The sequence below is a fragment of the Scyliorhinus torazame genome, chromosome 18 (genome assembly GCF_047496885.1).
Source record: "Scyliorhinus torazame isolate Kashiwa2021f chromosome 18, sScyTor2.1, whole genome shotgun sequence".
In the NCBI taxonomy this organism is placed as follows: Eukaryota; Metazoa; Chordata; class Chondrichthyes; order Carcharhiniformes; family Scyliorhinidae; genus Scyliorhinus; species Scyliorhinus torazame.
In genome coordinates, this window is record NC_092724.1 from 155,477,861 (window position 1) to 155,499,625 (window position 21,765).

General features: G+C 47.9%; 1 protein-coding gene across 1 annotated transcript; it reads right to left on the reverse strand.

Annotated features, from left to right (window-relative positions):
* Positions 1 to 11,330: 11,330 nt before the first annotated feature.
* LOC140395651 (protein phosphatase 1 regulatory subunit 27-like) lies at positions 11,331 to 15,888 on the reverse strand. The gene is made up of 3 exons (XM_072483675.1): positions 15,501 to 15,888; positions 14,697 to 14,847; positions 11,331 to 12,571 (listed from the first exon to the last, which is right to left on the reverse strand). Exons 1-3 carry the CDS (start codon positions 15,676 to 15,678, stop codon positions 12,451 to 12,453), a joined length of 450 nt encoding a protein of 149 aa, XP_072339776.1. The 5' UTR covers positions 15,679 to 15,888; the 3' UTR covers positions 11,331 to 12,450.
* Between the last annotated feature and the right edge of the window lie 5,877 nt (positions 15,889 to 21,765).

Sequence of the window (21,765 nt, forward strand, 5' to 3'; positions counted from 1 at the left end):
TGGTTGTCAGGGAGTTAGAACGTGAGTTACCCACTGCAGAAATCCCAGCCTCTGAGTTGCTATTGTAGCTACAGTGTTTACATAGCTGCTCCAGTTCAGTTTCCGATCAATGTCACCTCCAGGATAGTGAGGGATTAAACAAAGGTAATGCCATTGAATGTCAAGTGAGATGGTTAATTTCTCTTATGTGGGAGATTGTCACTGCCTGACGCTGGTGTGGTGCGAATGCTACTTGCCACTTAACAATCTCAGCAGGGGACTTCCGGGTGCGGCGATGACCAGCTGAGTCGCACATTTCGGCAGCTCCCTGTGAAACGGACTTTTGGGCTCTTGATAGGAGCCCCAACGGCAATTTTGATGGCTAAAAACACTGTGCGGTAAACCAGAAGGGAATCCCCCCTGGATACGGATGGAAAAAGGAGAGGGAAGTGGCCAGATTGCAGTGGATCCTTTAGAACAGCGGCAAGGAAGGCAAGCAAAAACCAAGATGGCGTCGGAAGGTGGCAGTTTAACATGGGGCCCTGAACAACAAGAGTTCTTGAAATGCTGTGTGGAAGAGATCAAAAAGGAAATGAAGAAAGAGCTGTTGGCCCCGATACTACAGGCGATCGAAGGGCTAAAGGAGGAACAAAAGACCCAGGAGCGGGAGCTTCGGGTCGTGAAGGCAAAGGCAGCCGAGAATGAGGACGATATACAGGGCCTGGTGGTGAAGACGGAGACGCAGGAGGCACATCAGAAACGATGTGTGGAAAGGTTGGAGGCACTGGAAAACAACGCAAGGAGGAACAACCTGAGGATTCTTGGTCTTCCTGAAGGTGTGGAGGGAGCGGACGTCGGGGCATATGTGAGCACGATGCTGCACTCGTTAATGGGAGCGGAGGCCCCGGCAGGTCCGTTGGAGGTGGAGGGAGCATACCGAGTGATGGCGCGAGGACCGAGAGCAGGAGAAATTCCCAGAGCCATAGTGGTGAGATTCCTCCGTTTTAAGGATAGAGAAATGGTCCTTAGATGGGCAAAGAAAACTCGGAGTAGTAAATGGGAGAACGCGGTGATCCGCGTTTATCAAGACTGGAGTGCGGAGGTGGCGAGAAGGAGGGCGAGCTTTAATCGGGCCAAGGCGGTGCTTCATAAAAAGAAGATAAAATTTGGAATGCTGCAACCGGCAAGACTGTGGGTCACATATCGAGAGAGGCACCACTACTTTGAGACGGCGGATGAAGCGTGGACTTTTATTGTGGAAGAAAAACTGGAATGAGCGGGTTATTAAAAAGAACGTTCGAACAAAGTGGTAGGGCGAATGTGGGGGGCAAAGAGGGGGTTTATGTACTAATCCTGCGATGTGGTAACTTTTCTCTCTCCCACAGGTGGTGATGGGGGGAGGAGGGGAGGTGGAGGAGATGGGGCGTTGGCCATTGGGGGCGGGGCCAAGGGAGAAGCGCGGGCTTGGTTCCCGCGCTATGATAATCATGGCGGGAATAGAGAAGCAGGAAGGAGGGGGCGTCGCACGGTGCGAGCCGAGGTCACGGGGGGAAGCCGAGGTCAGCCAGAGTTTGCTGACTTCTGGGAGCAACATGGGGGGAGTAATTACGCTAGCGGGGGATCTAGCGGGGGGGGTGGGAGGGGGGAATTACTGGGTTGCTGCTGCTGGGGAGAGGGGGGAGCTGATATGGGAGAGGATGGGCGGGGGGGCACCGCCTGGGGGAGATACAGCTGCGTGGGAACCGGGTGAGGAGCTGGAAAAAGGTGATGGCAAATCGACAAGGGGGGGGGGGGGGTAGGAAGCCCCCCAACCCGGCTGATCACGTGGAACGTGAGAGGGCTGAACGGGCCGATAAAGAGGGCACGGGTACTCGCACACCTTAAGAAACTTAAGGCAGATGTGGTTATGCTACAGGAAACGCACCTGAAACTGATAGACCAGGTTAGCCTACGCAAAGGATCGGTGGGGCAGGTGCTCCATTCGGGGCTAGATGCGAAAAACAGGGGGGCGGCTATATTAGTGGGGAAGCGGGTAATGTTCGAGGCAAAGACTATAGTGGCGGATAACGGGGGCAGATACGTGATGGTGAGTGGCAAACTACAGGGGGAGACGGTGGTTTTGGTAAACGTATATGCCCCGAACTGGGATGATGCCAATTTTATGAGGCGGATGCTAGGACGCATTCCGGACCTAGAGATGGGAAAGCTGATAATGGGGGGAGATTTTAATACGGTGTTGGAACCAGGGCTGGATAGGTCGAAGTCCAGGACTGGAAGGAGGCCGGCAGCAGCCAAGGTACTTAAAGATTCTATGGAGCAGATGGGAGGTGTAGACCCGTGGAGATTTAGCAGACCTAGGAGTAAGGAGTTCTCGTTTTTCTCCTATGTCCATAAAGTCTACTCGCGAATAGACTTTTTTGTGCTGGGTAGGGCATTGATCCCGAAGGTGAGGGGAACGGAGTATACGGCTATAGCCATTTCGGATCACGCTCCACACTGGGTGGACTTGGAGATAGGGGAGGAAACAGGAGGGCGCCCACCCTGGAGAATGGACATGGGACTAATGGCAGATGAGGGGGTGTGTCTAAGGGTGAGGGGGTGCATTGAAAAGTACTTGGAACTCAATGATAATGGGGAGGTCCAGGTGGGAGTGGTCTGGGAGGCGTTGAAGGCGGTGGTTAGAGGGGAGCTGATATCAATAAGGGCACATAAAGGGAAGCAGGAGAGTAAGGAACGGGAGCGGTTGCTGCAAGAACATTTGAGGATAGACAGACAATATGCGGAAGCACCGGAGGAGGGACTGTACAGGGAAAGGCAAAGGCTACATGTAGAATTTGACTTGCTGACTACAGGCACTGCAGAGGCACAATGGAGGAAGGCACAGGGTGTACAGTACGAATATGGGGAGAAGGCGAGCAGGTTGCTGGCACACCAATTGAGGAAAAGGGGAGCAGCGAGGGAAATAGGGGGAGTGAGGGACGAGGAAGGAGAGATGGAGCGGGGAGCGGAGAGAGTGAATGGAGTGTTCAAGACATTTTATAAAAAATTATATGAAGCTCAACCCCCGGATGGGAGGGAGAGAATGATGGGCTTCTTGGATCGGCTGGAATTTCCCAAGGTGGAAGAGCAGGAAAGGGTGGGACTGGGAGCACAGATCGAGGTAGAAGAAGTGGTGAAAGGAATTAGGAGCATGCAGGCGGGAAAGGCCCCGGGACCGGATGGATTCCCAGTCGAATTCTATAGAAAATATGTGGACTTGCTCGCCCCGGTACTGACGAGGACCTTTAATGAGGCAAAGGAAAGGGGACAATTGCCCCCGACTATGTCTGAAGCAACGATATCGCTTCTCTTAAAGAAGGAAAAGGACCCGCTACAATGCGGGTCCTATCGACCTATTTCCCTCCTAAATGTAGATGCCAAGGTCCTGGCCAAGGTAATGGCAATGAGAATAGAGGAATGTGTCCCGGGGGTGGTCCACGAGGACCAAACTGGGTTTGTGAAGGGGAGACAGCTGAACACGAATATACGGAGGTTGTTAGGGGTAATGATGATGGCCCCACCAGAGGGAGAAACGGAGATAGTAGTGGCGATGGATGCCGAGAAAGCATTTGATAGAGTGGAGTGGGATTATTTGTGGGAGGTGTTGAGGAGATTTGGTTTTGGAGAGGGGTATGTTAGATGGGTGCAGCTGTTGTATAGGGCCCCAGTGGCGAGCGTGGTCACGAATGGACGGGGATCTGCATATTTTCGGCTCCATAGAGGGACAAGGCAGGGATGCCCTCTGTCCCCATTATTGTTTGCACTGGCGATTGAGCCCCTGGCGATAGCGTTGAGGGGTTCCAAGAAGTGGAGGGGAGTACTTAGGGGAGGAGAAGAGCACCGGGTATCTTTGTATGCGGACGATTTGCTACTATACGTGGCGGACCCGGCGGAGGGGATGCCAGAAATAATGCGGATACTTGGGGAGTTTGGGGATTTTTCAGGGTATAAATTGAACATGGGGAAAAGTGAGTTGTTTGTGGTGCATCCAGGGGAGCAGAGTAGAGAAATAGAGGACCTACCGTTGAGGAAGGTAACAAGGGACTTTCGTTACCTGGGGATCCAGATAGCTAAGAATTGGGGCACATTGCATAGGTTAAATTTAACGCGGTTGGTGGAACAGATGGAGGAGGATTTCAAGAGATGGGATATGGTATCCCTGTCAACAGGCGGTTAAGATGGTGGTCCTCCCGAGATTCCTCTTTGTGTTTCAGTGCCTCCCGGTGGTGATTACGAAGGCTTTTTTTAAAAGGATTGAAAAGAGCATCATGGGTTTTGTGTGGGCCGGGAAGACCCCGAGAGTGAGGAAGGGATTCTTACAGCGTAGCAGGGATAGGGGGGGGCTGGCACTACCGAACCTAAGTGAGTATTATTGGGCCGCTAATATTTCAATGGTGAGTAAGTGGATGGGAGAGGAGGAGGGAGCGGCGTGGAAGAGATTAGAGAGGGCGTCCTGTAGGGGGACTAGCCTACAGGCTATGGTGACAGCCCCATTGCCGTTCTCACCGAGGAACTACACCACAAGCCCGGTGGTGGTGGCTACACTGAAGATTTGGGGACAGTGGAGACGGCATAGGGGAAAGACTGGAGCCTTGGGGGGGTCCCCGATAAGAAACAACCATAGGTTTGCCCCGGGGGGAATGGATGGGGGATATGGAATGTGGCAAAGAGCAGGAATAACGCAACTGAAAGATCTGTTTGTGGATGGGAAGTTCGCGAGTCTGGGAGCGCTGACCGAGAAATATGGGTTGCCCCAAGGAAATGCATTCAGGTATATGCAACTGAGGGCTTTTGCGAGGCAACAGGTGAGGGAATTCCCGCAGCTCCCGACACAAGAGGTGCAGGACAGAGTGATCTCAAAGACATGGGTGGGGGATGGTAAGGTGTCAGATATATATAGGGAAATGAGGGACGAAGGGGAGACTATGGTAGATGAACTAAAAGGGAAATGGGAAGAAGAGCTGGGGGAGGAGATCGAGGAGGGGCTGTGGGCAGATGCCCTAAGCAGGGTAAACTCGTCGTCCTCGTGTGCCAGGCTAAGCCTGATTCAGTTTAAGGTATTACACAGGGCACATATGACTGGAGCACGGCTCAGTAAATTTTTTGGGGTGGAGGATAGGTGTGCGAGGTGGGGGGGGGGGGGGGGGAGGAGGAACCAGAAGGACTCTCAGGGTTGTTAATATATACTGTATAATATGTATAGGTCGTTGCTACAGATAATTATATATTGGACTGTTAAATTATATTTTTGGAGAGTGTTACTTGTGACAAGGCAGTTGCCAATTAGGGCTAGTTTTCATTTTTGTTATTTATTATTTATTCATTTTTTGTTTATAAAATAGGTCATTGTTATTTGTGTTGTTATAATATTGTGTAAAGGATGCACAATGTACTGTGTTGGTTGACCAAAAATTTTCAATAAAATATTTAATTTAAAAAAAAACAATCTCAGCAGGAATATTCTCAAGTCCTTGTTATGTACAAGCACAAACTGTTTCATTATCCGACTCTGCAAGAATAGTTACTGAATAATGACCAGAGGCAGGAGCCCAGCTGATATTTGCTCTTACACCCAGCCTAACTGAGCGCAGAGGAATCACCCTGCATCGCGAGATTATAAATTCTGGTCTATGCTGTGTTTGCCGACCTCAGCGAGGGGCAGCGGTCCTTGAGGATGCAATGACCCTCGACTTTGCAGATTGATGGGGACCACAAAAAAAAGAACTGTGAATGCAACTGGAAAGTATGTCTATAAATATCGGGTAAAGACAGAAGCAGGCTTGGGCTATGAGAGGCCCCACCCCCAGCCTTCCAGGAAGAAATCAATCGGCCCTCACTGACTGCGCTGAAACGCTGAAGCTTGCACCACTTGCTAATGGTAACAGAGGGCTGTGTACCATTGAATTGTAAACTGCAAGGGCAGCACGGTGGCACAGTGGTTCGCACGGCTGCCTCACGGAGCTGAGGGCCCAGGTTCGATCCCGGCTCTGGGTCACTGTCCGTGAGGAGTTTGCACATTCTCCCCGTCTCTGCGTGGGTTTTGCCCCCACAACCCAAAGATGTGCAGGGTAGGTGGATTGGCCACGCTAAATTGCCCCTTAGTTAGAAAAAAGTAATTGGGTACTCTAAATTTATTAAACAAAAGAAGAATTGAAAACTGCGGGCAGAGCAACAGCTTCAGAGCAGGACAGAAGAGATGGCAACAGTATCTACATCACACATTTGTTAATATATTGTAGTGACTGCCTCAGCTTCCATAACTCATTTGAATAGCTGCTGGAAACTTATTCTGATTAACACGTCACCCAATTAAAGGAACTTGTCTGGTTTCTCCCACCCGAAAAAACATTTTTAACCGTTGTCTGTAAAGCGATTGAGATTGTTCAGAAAGGAGGCGCTAGCTGAACAATCTCAATCGCTTTACAGACGACGGTTAAAAATGGTGAGTGAGGGAATGTTACTCAGCGCAGTTCCTGATCCCTCACAGAAATAGGGATTCTAGTTACAGGTACAATGGTGCGTGGAAACAACAGCTGCACCACATGCTTCAGTGATGCAATGTTATCAAAACAAATATCTCGTTGCCTGGTAACTGTCGTAAACCATTTTAACCATGGGAGTGGACAGGACGGTGGGACCACATTCCAGAATATTCTCTGCTCCGCCCTCCTGACAGCTGCCTCGCTCTCTATAAATTCCACAAGCTTTTTCACAAGTGCTGCTGTGCGATGGTGATGCCTCTCGGAATGTTCACTCCTCGGCATTTCCCTCCTCTCCCGTCTTCAAGAATCTATTGTTCAGTCACTTTCTCGGCGAACTTCAGACCCCTTCCCACCACTGCCCTCAGTCACCGTGCTACAGCTAACCAACAATGGGCGGCAGGGAAAGTGGGAGGGTTGGGAGAGGGTATGGAGGAGGGGTTCTGGCGTGAGGTGCTCCGGAGGGTGAACCCCTCCACCTCGTGCGCACCTTACAAGGGCGAGGATGAGCTGGCTCTTTGAGGGGATAGAAGGTGTGTGTGAACGTTGCCGGGGGCGGGGGGGGGGGGGGGGGGGCCGAAAACCACATTCATATGCTTTGGTCCTATCCAAAGCTGGAGGATTATTGGAAGGAGGTGTTTAGAGGGGAATCTCTAAAGTGGTGCACGTGAAACTGGACCCGGGCCCCCGGGAGGCCATATTCAGGGGTCGGACCAGCCGGGGGTGGAAACGGGCGCGGAGGCAGATGTTGTAGCCTTCGCCTCATTGACCGCCCGAAGGTGGATCCTGTCATGGTGGAGATCAACCTCTCCACCCTGTGCCCTGGTGTGGCGGGGGGACCTGCTGGAATTCTTGACGCTTGAAAAGGTCAAATTTGAACTGAAGGGAAGGATGGAGGGGTTCGACAATTCATGGGCGTTATTCATTATGCATTTTGAGAATTGGATCACATCGAACATTGGGGGTGTTGGGGGCTGGGAGGGTTGGGGGAAGGGGGGGGGGGCTGTGTGTGTTAATGGCGACTATGGGTGATTCCTGATTCCTTTATGTCATTTGTTTATGTCAACATGCAGACTAATATTTGGGGGTTTGGTGGGAGGATGGGGTCGTTGTTATTGATATGGGGATTGACATTACATTCGTTACTGATTATTGTTTATTGTTGGGTGTAAATTTGGGAGAAAGTGTGAAAAAGGAGGAGAATAAAAAAATATTTTTTAGAAAAAGACAATGGGCGGCGCGGTAGCACAGTGGTTAGCACAGTTGCTTCACAGCGCCAGGGTCCCAGGTTTGATTCCCAGCTTGGGTCACTGTCTGTGCGGAGTCTGCACGTTCTCCCCGTGTCTGCGTGGGTTTCCTCCCACAAGCCCCAATAGACGTGCTGTTAGGTAATTTGGACATTCTGAATTCTCCCTCTGTGTACCCGAACCCAGAGGTGCCGAGTTCAGAATTAGTAAAAGTCTAAGTTTCCCCCCAGTGGCTCAGTTGGTTACTGCTCAGAGCACGCAGATCCTACATACAATCCCAGCTCGGGATTTGGTTGGTTACTGCCAGAGCTATGGTAGGACAGCAACAATAGTTTGCATGGTTGGGTTGGAAAGGGAATAATCAGCCAAGGTTCCCATTCTGTCTTGTGCTGGTGGACGTGTGTGGATATTGGGTGAGAATCAATCTTGACTATATTGTCCACAACAGTCACAGAGCCAAGTAACATTTATAATGATACAGTTAGCATGTTGGCAGATCTTTCTTTGCTTGGTGTCCATGTTTGATGCCAGGTTGAGTAAGTAAGACAGAAACATGCTCTTAACAACCCATATCGGACAATGTTGCTGGATCTTTGTATCAGAGGCTGGGGACTGTGGGTTTTACATCAAAAATGTTGTTTTATGACCTTTTCCTGAAGAACCCCTAAACTAAAACGGACACCCTCATTACAACACAGGGAAAGCTCATTCAGTCCATCCTGTCTGTGTCAGCTCTCTGACTGGAGATACCTATTCTAAATCTCACTCTCCTGCCCATTCCCAAACCTTCAGGGTAGCTAGGATGGCAGAAAACTGGGCAAAGTGAGCATACGTTTCACACCAAACTCGGCAATAGTCCCGGGCAGCAGAAGATGTGACATTGTGTCTTGCGCAGGTGAGAGAGGAAGGCGCTGTGTTCACTCCAATGGGAGATTTGTGGATTTATACCTTCCACACACACCATCCTGACTTGCAACTACAATCATCATTCCTTCACTCTCACTGGGTCAAAATCCTGGAACTCCCTCCCTAACAGCACTGTGGGTGTACCTACACCATATGGACTGCAGTGGTTCAAGAAGGCAGCTAACCAAAACCTTCTCAGGTGTTGGGACAATAAATGCTGGCCTAGCCAGCGATATCCTGCTGTGAATGAATTTTTTAAAGTACTTTTTGACATTAGCCTCCATTGTAATGTAAAAAATGCAGCAGCCAAATGTGTGCACAGCAAGCTCCCATAATTAGCAATGTGATCCTGACCAGATCATCTGTTCATTGAGCCATGAATATTATTGAGGACCATAAGACCATAAGACATAGGAGCAGAATTAGGCCACTCGGCCCATCGAGTCTGCTCCACCATTCAATCATGGCTGATATTTTCTCATCCCCATTCTCCTGCCTTCTCCCCATAACCCCTGATCCCCTTATTAATCAAGGACACTGGGGAGAACTTGTTTTCTTTTCTTCTAAATACTGGAGCTGGCTTGAGCACGAGATATTTTATAAATAACTAACTCTGAAAAGGAAATTGAATAAACTGCGTAAAAACATCCATTGGTTAATTACCAAAGCTCGAGGCTGACAGGAGTTGTGTGAAGAGGCTATTGAGGAAGTTATTACCCTGTTCTCATCCAACATTGACACACATGTACTTTGCAGACATAGAATCATAAAATTTATAGTGCAGAAGGAAGCCATTTGAGTCTGCACTGGTGCTTGGAAAGAGCACCCTACTTAAGCCCACACCTCCACCCCACCTAACCTTTTTGGGCACGAGTTTAGCACGGCCAATCCACCTACCTGCACATCTTTGGACTGTGGGAGGAAACCGGAGCACCCGAAGGAAACCCACGCAGACACGGGGAGAATCTGCAAACTCCATAGTCACCAGAGGTCGGAATTGAACCCGGGTCCCTGGAGCTGTGAGGCAGCAGCGTTAACCACTGTACCAGCATGCCACCTTTGTGCCCTGACTGCTGCATTAGTGTACTCAGCCCTAACCTGGAGGTTTATGCTCTGTGCCACTCACAACAGGTGGTGCCTTTACACATTAAGGTGCCAGGCGTGCTGAGCTGAAGAGGATAGTCATTATCTAGCTGCCAGCTGGATATTCCCAAAAACTGCACTTCCATATCTGTTTAATTCCAGTATGCAGTTCTGTCTGCTATTAGATTAATTCAGTCAAATCCATCTCCAACTAGTTGCAATCTCTAACCACTCCAGTTAACGCTCCCAGTCAGATTAATGTCATCTGAATCATTCTCTCATGCAGACTTAGTTGCCTTTTGAGGTTTGTGGGTTCAAGTCACACACCCCTGAGCATGTAATCCAGGCCGACACTGCTGTCCATCACTGAGGGGGTTGTTGTACTGTTAGCAGGGGCCATCTTTTAGATGGGTCATTAAACTGAATCATCTCAGATGGCCTAAAAGATTCCATCACACAGCGGAGCAGGGGACCACTCCCTGGTGTCCTGGCCAATATTTAACCATCAGCCACCATAACCCAAACAGATCATCTGAATCTTACCGAGTTGTCCTATGTGGGGTCTTGCTGGGTACAAATTGGCTGCCGTGTTTCCTACACTGGACCAGCGACTACCGTGAAAAAGTGCCAAAACATTCCTGTGCCAAACCAAATGACTTAAAACTGCCCAGAGTCCAGTGCCAACCACAATGACCAATAAGATAGATCGGAGAGGTTGGGACTGTTCTCCTTGAAAAGAAGGCTCAGAGGAAATTTGATAGAGGTGTTCAAAATCATAAGGGGTCTGGCCGGAGTCGATGGGGAAAAACTGCTCCCACCCATGAAAGGATCAAGAATGAGAGGGAACAGATTTAAAATAATCTGTGATCCTGTAAACTGCCCACAGTCCAGCATTAGTTCCAGCTGGCTTCGACGTTACAATCCCGTTCAGAAACTGCAAAGATGATGTATGTTGGGAAGTGATTTTGTCCGATTGGAATTGCAGGACACTCTTCCGTGGTTAAGTCATGTTTTTGCAGGAGCATAAAAAGAAAGTTAATTCATTTCCTTTGCTTACAGGATTTGTTTGATGCTGGCACTTGATGTTATGCAAAAAAAGGTGGAATCTACTTCACTTCATAAGACATAGGAGCAGAATTAGGCCACTCGGCCCATCGAGTCTGTTCCACCATTCAATCATGGCTGATATTTTTCACATTCCCATTCTCCTGCCTTCTCCCCATAACCCCTGATCCCCTTATTAATCAAGAACCTATCAATCTCTGTCTTAAACACACTCAGTGAATTGGCCTCCACAGCCTTCTGCGGCAAAGAGTTCCACAGATTCACCACCCTCTGGCTGAAGAAATTCCTCCTCATCGCTATTTTAAAGGATTGTTTCACAGCACAAAAAGTATTACCTTAAGATGTTTTTCAGGAAGGAATAAAGGATGGTAAAAATGAAGCCTATTTTTGAATCGGATTATCTATTAAACGGGGTGTAAGAAATATGCAGTGAAATGCACTTTGATCAATAGAGAGATAATTGGAATGTTGAGATTTCAGATATAAGAAAAGGAAACAAAAAAAAATAACCAGACATCAAATTGCACAACTGTTAGTAACAAAACGTAGAACTTTATTCATTTATAAATATACAAAATATGGTCCAGCGCATATTATAACAACAACCTGCATTTATAAAACATTTTTAACACAACGAACCATCCCAAAGCATTTCACTAGGGGCATAACCAGAACAAAAGTTGACATCAAGTCAAACAAGGACGTATAAGGAGAGACAATTGAAATGCTTCATTAAAGAGGTAGGTTTCAAAGCAGATCCTAAAGTAGGAGAAGCTGGAGGGTGAGCATTCCAGGTCGAATTGGTAAGTTCTGTAACTAAAATTCTGCAAAGATTACGCACTGCTTGGGCAACATGGTGGCGCAGTGGTTAGCACTGCTGCCTCTCGGCGCCGAGGTCCCAGGTTCGATCCCAGCTCTGGGTCACTGTCCGTGTGGAGTTTGCACATTCTCCCCGTGTTTGCGTGGGTTTCGCCCCCACAAACCCAAAAGATGTGCAGGCTAGGTGGATTGGCCACGCTAAATTGCCCCTTAATTGGAAAAAATTAATTGGGTACTCGAAATTTATTTTTTTTAAAGATTGTTCACCGCAGTTTCAAAATGTCACGCTCTAACATAATGTAGTGAGCATTTTTCTAACAAAATGACACTCATTACAATATTTATAAGCGAGTCAATGGTGACTCTGGCTATGTAGAAAGCAGGGCGGAAAATCACAGCAAATTAAGACGTTAATGTGTGTAAGATCTGTTATTTTTCAGCTCATAACAAGGAGTTGGCAGAAGCTGGCAGTGCTAAATGTTACCGTTGGGGGTCTGAAATTCTGACACCACTACACCTGGCGACAGAAAAATTGAGTTCTTTAAAATCATTAGCTAACCTCTTGATGGCATCGTTTAAAAATACAGGAACTAAGCTCTGCACAAAGCTATGGCTCTGAAGGAAATAAGCTCAGAGTCACAATGTAGATGCTTGACCAGGTCCTGCAGGTTCCCCTCCTGCACTGGCAGCTCACAAACCTCTCCTGGTTAATGGGGAAATGCTGTCACTTCCTCTCCAGAGACAGGGCAGATCTGAAGATTGGTTCCACTCTCAGATCCAGTCAGGGTCTGGTGGTGAAACACGCCTTAATCAAGGAATCCTGTTTGGCGTTCTCAGCCATCCCTGAGCTCGAATAGTGCCCGCAGCTTGACATCTTCAGGGTCAATCAGGTCCATGGGGACCTCACCATTATCATTCACTATATCCACCCGAGCTCCCTGGGACAGCAGGTATCTGCAAAGGTGGGAGACAAATGAAACACAGATGCAAAAAATATCTACCACATGACTTCTACACTAAACGATCTGGGGTTCATTGTGTTTAAAGAAAGACTTGCATTTATCTAGTACCTTTCACAATGTTAGGACATTCCATGTTTATAGCTAATTAAATACTTTTAAAATCTCCCACAAACAACAATGTGATCACGACCAGATAATCTAGGGCAGCACGGTAGCATAGTGGTTAGCACAGTTGCTTCATAGCTCCAGGGTCCCAGGTTCCATTCCCGGCTGGGTCACTGTCTGTACGGAGTTTGCACATCCTCCCCGTGTCTGCGTGGATTTCCTCCGGGTGCTCCGGTTTCCTCCCACAGTCCAAAGATGTGCAGGTTAGGTGGATTGGCCATGATAAATTACCCTTAGTGTCCAAAAAATGTTAAGTGGGGGTTACTGGGTTACGGGGATAGGGCAGATATGTGGGCTTCAGTAGGGTGCTCTTTGTAAGGTCCGGTGCAGGCTCGATGGGCCAAATGGCCTCCTTCTGCACTGTAAATTCTATGCTTCTATGAATCTGGGTATTTGTTTAGGTAAAGACTGAGGCGGACACTCTGTGGGACAGTACACCTGGAAAATTTGTGGCCCAATAAAGTCCTGCACCTTTCGACAACCTGTGGGACAGAGTTTTGGAACGGATGAGCATAGTTACTGAAGGAGAAGGCAGCAGTATTGAAGAAGGGATTGAAGAAGGGATTGAAGCAGGGATTGAAGAAGGGATTGAAGGTCATAAACTGCCAATTGGTATCAAACAGATTGGAGAACATTATATCAAAGGGGGAAAAAAGGCCCTAATATAGGAAATGCAATTTGTGCACAACAAGCTCCCACAAACAGCAATGTAATCAGTAAGGGGTACAGTAATCTGCTTTCAGCTATTGGTTGAGGAATAAATGTCGTCTAACAGACTGGGGAGAAAGAGAAACCCCCCCCACACCCCCCCCCCCCCCACACCCCGGCCTCCGCTAACTTTACACCCATCTTTGAATTGGATTTGTTTATTGTCACGTGTACCGAAGTACAGTGAAAAGTATTTTTCTGTGAGCAGCTCGCACAGATCATTTAGTACATGAAAGGAAAATAAGATAAAAAAGATAATACATAATAGGACAACACAAGGTACACAATTGACACCGGTATCGGATGAAGCATACAGGGTGTAGTGTGAATGAGGTCAGTCCATAAGAGGGTCATTTAGGAGTCTGGTAACAGCGGGGAAGAAGCTGTTTTTGAGTCTGTTCGTGCTAAGAGAGCAGATGGGTTCTTTTTATTATATAAATTTAGAGTACCCAATTATTTTTTCCAATTAAGGGGCAATTTAGCGTGGCCAGTCCACCTAACCTGCACATCTTTGGGTTGTGGGGGTGAAACCTACGCAGACACGGGGATAACGTACAAACTCTACACGGACAGTGACCCAGGGCCGGGATTCGAACCTGGGACCTCGGTGTCGTGAGGCAGCAGTGCTAACCACTGCGCCGCCGTGTTGCCCCGAGAGCAGGTGGGTTCTTGATTGAACCATCAACATGGTGAGGGGCATGGACAGGGTAGATAGGAAGAAGCCTTTCCCCTTGGTAGAGGGGTCAATAACCAGGGGGCATGGATTTAAGATAAGGGGCAGGAGGTTCAGAGGGGATTTGAGGGAAAAAAACGTTTACACCCAGAGGAGAGTTGGAATCTGGAACTCGCTGCCTGGTCGGGGCAGTAACCATCACAACATTTAAGAAGCATTTATAGGTGAGCTATGGTCCAGGTACTGAAAAACTGAACTGGAATGCATAGTTGTTTGGTGGCCAGCACAGATACTATGGGCCGAAGGGCCTCTTTCTGTGCTATGAAACTCTATGGATGAGATCTTCCTCCCGTTCACACCAGTGGGATCTTCCTGTGCCGCCAATGCAGCCCCGCCTGGCAAGGGAATCATGTCAACACCGAGCCTGCCACGCTCCTTAAGAGGTTTATACACATTTGAGTTAGGTGTGGTATAAACACAGGCAACGGTATGAGTAGGAAGCAGTTTGGTATTTTCAAGCTTTTAATCTACTTCACAAGAACGACCGATTGAATGTAAATTTTATTCTTACTTTGCAACCTCTATGTGCCCATCACTGCAGCTTATGTGTAGAGCAGTCCAACCATTCTCGTCCTTCTGGTGAATATCAGCTCCGTATTTGATCAGCAGTTTGACACACTCCAAGTTCCCTGACAGGACTGCCTCGTGTAATGCTGCCATTCCTGAAATGAAAATGTAAACCAAACCGTTCAGTTAACAACAAATGAAAAGCTTCCAAAATCCACGGTAAAAACAATGCCATAATTTCACAGGAATAAATCTGACATTTGACCACCGCCAGATTATATTGTAATCTGCAGTTCACAGAGCACCAGGCTGGTAACACACCACAAGCAAAGGGGCTGATCATCTGCACAAGAGTTTATAGTTGGAGTGGATTGGTGGTGTGGAAAGTGGGAAAACCTCAACTTTCTGGCTGCAAATAGTCCCCAATATAAATTACAGCAAATGGACGAACACATTGAGATTAAAACAGTGGAGATATGGGATGGAAAGTGGTGGAAATGTGACAGGTGGGGTATGTAGTGAGGAACCTGTGACGGTACATGTGAGTATCAAGTGTGACACTGGAGTGTAACATGATAGTGTAACAATGATACTGCTGCTTCCATATTAAAATACAGGATGTGTCACAACATTTGCTTCTCTAATGTAACAATGTATTTAACGACGGGTGTAACGGATACAGGAATAATTTGACGTTTTCTTTTGTTTTAACTCAAAGGGCAAATGATTGTTTTTTAAATCCCTCCCACTGCCAGCAAGAGCTGCTCGCCCTCATGTTAAACAGGAGCAGTGATTGGGCTGCACTCACCAGACAGGTACACAGTGTCCAGCTTCACCTTTCTCGCTCTGATGAAGCGCCCCACTTGCTCAAGGTCACCCTGGCGGATGTGATCCTGGAAGACAATGTCATTGGGGAAACGCACGGTGCGGGCGGATGGAAGGCTGACCGCAGGGTACCTGGAGACAGCTGCTGAATAGTACTTCATAGCCACGGCTGAGGTTACAACTGGAGAAAATAACAAGGGGCCTTGTCCTCCCTCCCTGGGTAGCGCTGCTGCAGGATTGCTGTTCGCCCTCTCTCTCCACTCGCCTATATTCTGCTCCCAGCTCTATTTCTGGGATCTGTTCTCATTGATCCGGGGAGGAGGCGGGATATTGATGTCTCTCCCCACCCTCTCTCACATGTGTCCTCTCTCCTGGGCTTCCGCTGCAAATCTGCACCATGAAAGGGAATGAATAAAAAAGGACCTGTTGGTCTTCCCTTGCTGTTTGGCAGACTTTGGGAGAGCGAACAAGCCCACAATATATGGAGACAATGGAGAGGGGCCGATCTCACCAATATTGCTCGTCACCCGACTTGTTCACCTCCCTCCAATTAACTCCTAGTTTCCCCCAAAAAGATGCATCATTATTAGATTGTCGCAGTTTAGGTCCCATGCCTTAAACTCGTCATGTTTACATCACAGGTCATTACAGTGTTGCAACTCTCCTGTTTACAAGGAGTGTTTTTGCTGCCGGTGCGCGGACAGGCTGTGCCCTGCCCAAAATAAATTGTTTGTGGTGTTGTCGGGGTGTCAGCGGAGGAGGGGGGAGAGTTGGGATTTGCTTTAAAAGTTGCACAGAAGGTGTAACCCGCCATGAACGTCCTTCCCCGGCCGGGATCCGGTCACAGACACTCTGACCCAGTCCCACCCCGTGTATCTGCTTTGAGCACCGCTTCTGGTATCTGCGGTCACTCTCTCATTGGGAAGGACTGCCACTTATTTGGGGATAACTGGGCAACTCGTTTAAGTTGCAGAAACAGTGGGGGTCAGCAGGGAATGTTGAACACACTCAATCAGCGGGTTCCCCTCGCGCCTCTGAATCAGAGGAGTGGCGGCGTTAAGCCCTCGTTTACAGTCCTTAGCGCTGCCGCGAGACGTTAAACCGAAGCCCCAGACGTTAAACCGAAGCCACTGGCAGACAGATGCAATCCCACAGCGCTACTGAAAGAAAACCAGCCTCCCTCCCCCCACCACCACCTCCACCACACACCCCCTCCGCCCCAGTGTCCTGGTCAACATGTAACGAACCAGAAAATCCGGTCATTTCTTTTATGGCTGTTTCTGGGATTTTGCTGGGCACACATCAGCTGCACTTGCCCCACACACTGGCTGACTCCGCTTCAGAATAACTTCAGTGGCTGCCGTGTGCCTTCGAACATCCTGAGATCACAAAAGGCGCTATATAAATGCAAATCTTTCCTCGTTCTCGCACCAGATCCCTCAGTTTCCTGCCGGCTGGAATTAGCGTCTGCTGCGTTAAAATGAAGCAGAGGTTTTCCGTACCAGCCTGCCGTCAATCATTACACTGGAAAATAAATGCCTGTGTTTTCAACATTTAAAAAGGGAATTCTTAGGGCGGCATGCGGCACAGTGGTTAGCACTGCTGCCTACGGCGCTGAGGATCCGGGTTCGAATCCCAGCTCTAGGTCACTGTCCGTGTGGAGTTTGCACATTCTCCCCGTGTCTGCGTGGGTTTTAACCCCACAACCCAAAGATGTGAAAATTAGGTGGATTGGCCATGCTAAATTGCCCCTTTATGAAAAAAAAAACTAATTGGGTCCTCTAAATTTATTTTTAAAAGGGGAATTCTTGAAATGTGCAGAAAATGGGAGATAAACACATTTAGAATGAAATACTTGATCAGAAATGTTCTTTTGATGCGAACAAATCTTCCTGAGGTCAACCTGCTGTATCTTGCAGGTTTCTGGGCATTTCCAGTTTCCTATTTTCTCTCCTGTTTGATGTGTGGAATTGTAAAGAAGCTCCAACCCTGACCCCAATGCTGTCCCTCATGCTCACTTTAAAAACAAATGATTCTTATTCACTGCTACTTTTCCATCCTCGGTTCTAAAGAATGTCCACAGCCGGAACATTCCCTCATTTCACAGATGCTGCCTGACCTTCTGAGAGCCTCCAACATTTCTGTCTTTCAACAATGGGGGTCCAGCCCATTTCTGATGAATTTCCAGCTTCCCCTGTGATCACTGATATCTCTGGGATATTCAATGATCGTTTGATCACTGATCTAGCTCTTTGATCCATCGCAAGAGTTTCAGCCACTCCCAGTTCCTCGTGTCCACCTTCATCACAGTGTTTTTCAACATTTCTTTTCCCGGGATCCACTTTTGCCAACCGGCCGACCTTCGCGACACACGATTATGACAGTGCTGGGCAAGGGCGGCACGTGGCACAGTGGTTAGCACTGCTGCCTACAGCGCTGAGGACCCGGGTTCGAGCCCTTGCCTGGGTCAGAATCCCGGCCCTAGGTCATTGTCTGTGTGGAGTTTGTACATCCCCCCCCGCCCCCCCCGTGTCTGTCTGGGTTTCACCCCCATAACCCAAAGATGTGCAGGTTAGGTGTATTGGCCATGCTAAATTACCCCTTAATTGGAAAAAAGAAATTGGGTACTCTAAATTGTTTTTTTTTTAAAATGACAGTGCTGGGAAATGGGGTTAGAATAGGTGGTTGTTTTTAGCAGCACAAGATGGGCAGAAGGGCCTTTTCTGTGCTCTCCGACTCTCACCCCCCCCCCCCCCCCCGTAGTTGGGGGCGGGGTCTAGAATTGGGGGACACACTTTAAAAAGTAGAAGTTTCCCATGTAAAACTGAGATAAGGGGAACTAAGTCCATGGAATTCTCTCCCCCAGAGAACAAGATATTCAAGGCTGGAATTAGATTTTTGATCAACTACAGAGTTGAGAGTTACAGGCCATAAGCGGAAGAGTGGAGTTGAGGCCACAATCGAGTCAGCCACGTGGTGGAGCAGGCTGGAAGGCCAGAATGACCTACGTCTGTTCCTATTTCTTATGTAAAACACTTCAAAACAGTTCAATGGTTCAAGTGGTAGGGGACACGGAATAATAATAATAGAACATAGAACATATAACATTACAGCGCAGTACAGGCCCTTCAGCCCTCGATGTTGCGCCGACCTGTGAAACCACTCTAAAGCCCATCTACACTATTCCCTTATCGTCCATATGTCTATCCAATGACCATTTGAATACCCTTAGTGTTGGCGAGTCCACTACTGTTGCAGGCAGGGCATTCCATGCCCTTACTACACACTGAGTAAAGAACCTGCCTCTGACATCTGTCTTATATCTATCTCCCCTCAATTTAAAGGTATGCCCCCTTGTGCTAGACATCACCATCCGAGGAACAACCTGTCCACCCTATCCAATCCTCTGATCATCTTGTATGCCTCAATTAAGTCACCTCTTAACCTTCTTCTCTCTAACGAAAACAGCCTCAAATCCCTCAGCCTTTCCTCATAAGATCTTCCCTCCAGACCAGGCAACATTCTGGTAAATCTCCTCTGCACCCTTTCCAATGCTTCCACATCCTTCCTATAATGCGGCGACCAGAATTGCACGCAATACTCCAAATGCGGCCGCACCAGAGTTTTGTACAGCTGCAACATGACCTCATGGCTCCGAAACTCAATCGCTCTACCAATAAAAGTTAACACACCATACGCCTTCTTAACAACCCTCTCAACCTGGGTGGCAACTTTCAGGGATCTATGTACATGGACACCGAGATCTTTAATCGTCACAAGTAGGCTTACATTAACACCGCAATTAAGTTACTGTGAAAAGCTCCTAGTCGCCACACTCCGGCGCCTGTTCGGGTACACCAAGGGAGAATTCAGAATGTCCAAATTACCTAACAAGCACGTCTTTCGGGACTTGTGGGAGGAAACGGAGCACCCGGAGGAAACCAACGCAGACACAGGGAGAACGTGCAGACGCCGCACAGGCAGTGACCCAAGGGAATGGAACCTGGGACCCTGGAGCTGTGAAGCAACAGTGCCAACCACTGATGGAGTCAAGGCAAGTTTGTTCTTTGTGGTTGTTCCCGAGTACCCATCTGCTGGTCAGGGTGAAGGTAGCCGAGCAGGGCCTGATCGAGTCTTCAGTCCAATGCCCACACTCTACAGCAGGGTCACTGGATGGCAATCTGGAAACGGGAGCTCATTTTACCCCCAGAAAAATCTGTAGTGACTCCATTGCAAGATGGCCACAACCAGGAACTGGATTTTCCAATCCTCTGGGACTTTCCCTGACTCCAGTGACTTTTGAAAGATCATAACTAACGCCTCCACTATTTCGCCAGCTATCTCCTTTAGAACTCTAGGATGTAGCCCATCTGGGCCCGGAGATTTATCAATTTTTAGACCTCTTAGTTTCTCTAGCACATTCTCCTTTGTGATGGCTACTATATTCAACTCTGCCCCCTGACTCTCCTGAATTGTTGGGATATTACTCATGTCTTCTACTGTGAAGACTGACGCAAAGTACTTATTTAGTTCCTCAGCTATTTCCTCGTCTCCCATCACTAGATTACCAGCGTCATTTTGGAGCGGCCCAATGTCTACATTTGCCTCCCATTTGTTTTTAATGTATTTAAAGAAACTTTTACTATCATTCCTAATGTTACTGGCTAGCCTACCTTCATATTTGATCCTCTCTTTCCTTATTTCTCTCTTTGTTATCCTCTGTTTGTTTTTGTAGCCTTCCCAATCTTCTGACTTCCCACTACTCTTTGCCACATTATAGGCTTTCTCTTTTGCTTTGATGCATTCCCTGACTTCCTTTGTCAGCCATGGCTGCCTAATCCCCCCTCTGATAATCTTTCTATTCTTTGGGATGAACCTCTGTACTGTGTCCTCAATTACTCCCAGAAACACCTGCCATTGCTGTTTTACTGTCTTTCCCACTAGGCTCTGCTCCCAGTCGATTTTCGTCAGTTCCTCCCTCATGCCCCTGTAGTTACCTTTATTTAACTGTAACACCTTTACATCTGATTCTACCTTCTTTCTTTCAAATTGCAGACTGAATGTTACCATATTATGATCACTGCCTCCTCAGTGTTCCTTTACTTTAAGATCTTTTATCAAGTCTGGCTCATTACATAACACGAAGTCCAGAATGGCCTGTTCCCTCGTGGGCTCCATCACAAGCTGTTCCAAAAAGCCCTCCTGCAAACATTCAATGAATTCCCTTTCTTTGGGTCCACTGGCAACATTATTTACCCAGTCCACCTGCATATTGAAGTCCCCCATGATCACTGTGACCTTGCCTTTCTGACATGCCCTTTCTATTTTGTGGTGCATTTTGTGCCCCTGGTCCTGACCACTGTTAGGAAGCCTGTACATTATTGTTTTTTTGCCTTTCTGGTTCCTCAACTCTACCCACACAGACTCCACATCATCTGACCCTATGCCGTTTAGTGCAATTGATATAATTTCATTTCTAATTAACAAGGCAACCCCGCCCCCTCTGCCCACCTCTCTGTCTTTTCAAAATGTTGTGAATCCCTGGATGTTTAAATGCCAATCCTGAACCCCCTGCAACCACTGATGCCTACGACATCATACCTGCCAGTCACAATCTCGGCCACAAGCTCATCGACCTTGTTCCGTACACTGCGCACATTTAAATATAGCACCTTTAATTCTCTATTGACCGTCCCTTTTTGTTTTCTTAGTGTGGTGGACCTTGGTTTACTGAGCCTTTCCATACACTGTCATATTTTGTGAGATGGGGACTATCGTAACCTCTCGAGTTCTGTATTTTCGTCTTTGGGATTATGTGGGTTTTTTTTCATCCCACCAAATTATTGTTGTGAATCTTTGTAGATGGAAAGATTGTTTATTTTTATCACCTAAGATTAATAAAGAAAGCTATTGGAAGTCTGAAGTACCAAAATGTGCCTGGTGCTGAGAGGTTGCGAATGGAGGGGATGGGATCCAGTTCCTGGCATGAAGCTTGTGTGGAGCCACGATGGGAGAGCTGTTGAGACACCATAAAAGGTTTGCTAGGATACCGCCGGAGGGCCTTATTTACATGAAAGATTGGCCGAATTATTGTCTTCAAGCAGTGGCGGACCTACATTTTTGGGGCCCTGAAGCTTGAACTGTAATGGGGGCCCCTTCGCAACCAGCAATGAGGTCTGGGTAACCACTGTTATCTTCTTCAATGATGTGGAGATGCCGGCGTTGGACTGGGGTGAGCACAGTACGAA

Coding starts and splice junctions, on each gene's coding strand:
- LOC140395651 (XM_072483675.1), bottom strand. CDS start 15,678: ATGAAGTACTATTCAGCAGCTGTCTCCAGGTACCCTGCGGTCAGCCTT. Junction 14,848..15,500: donor GGACACTGTGTACCTGTCTG/GTGAGTGCAGCC, acceptor TTTTCATTTCAG/GAATGGCAGCATTACACGAG. Junction 12,572..14,696: donor GGGCACATAGAGGTTGCAAA/GTAAGAATAAAA, acceptor CCACCTTTGCAG/ATACCTGCTGTCCCAGGGAG.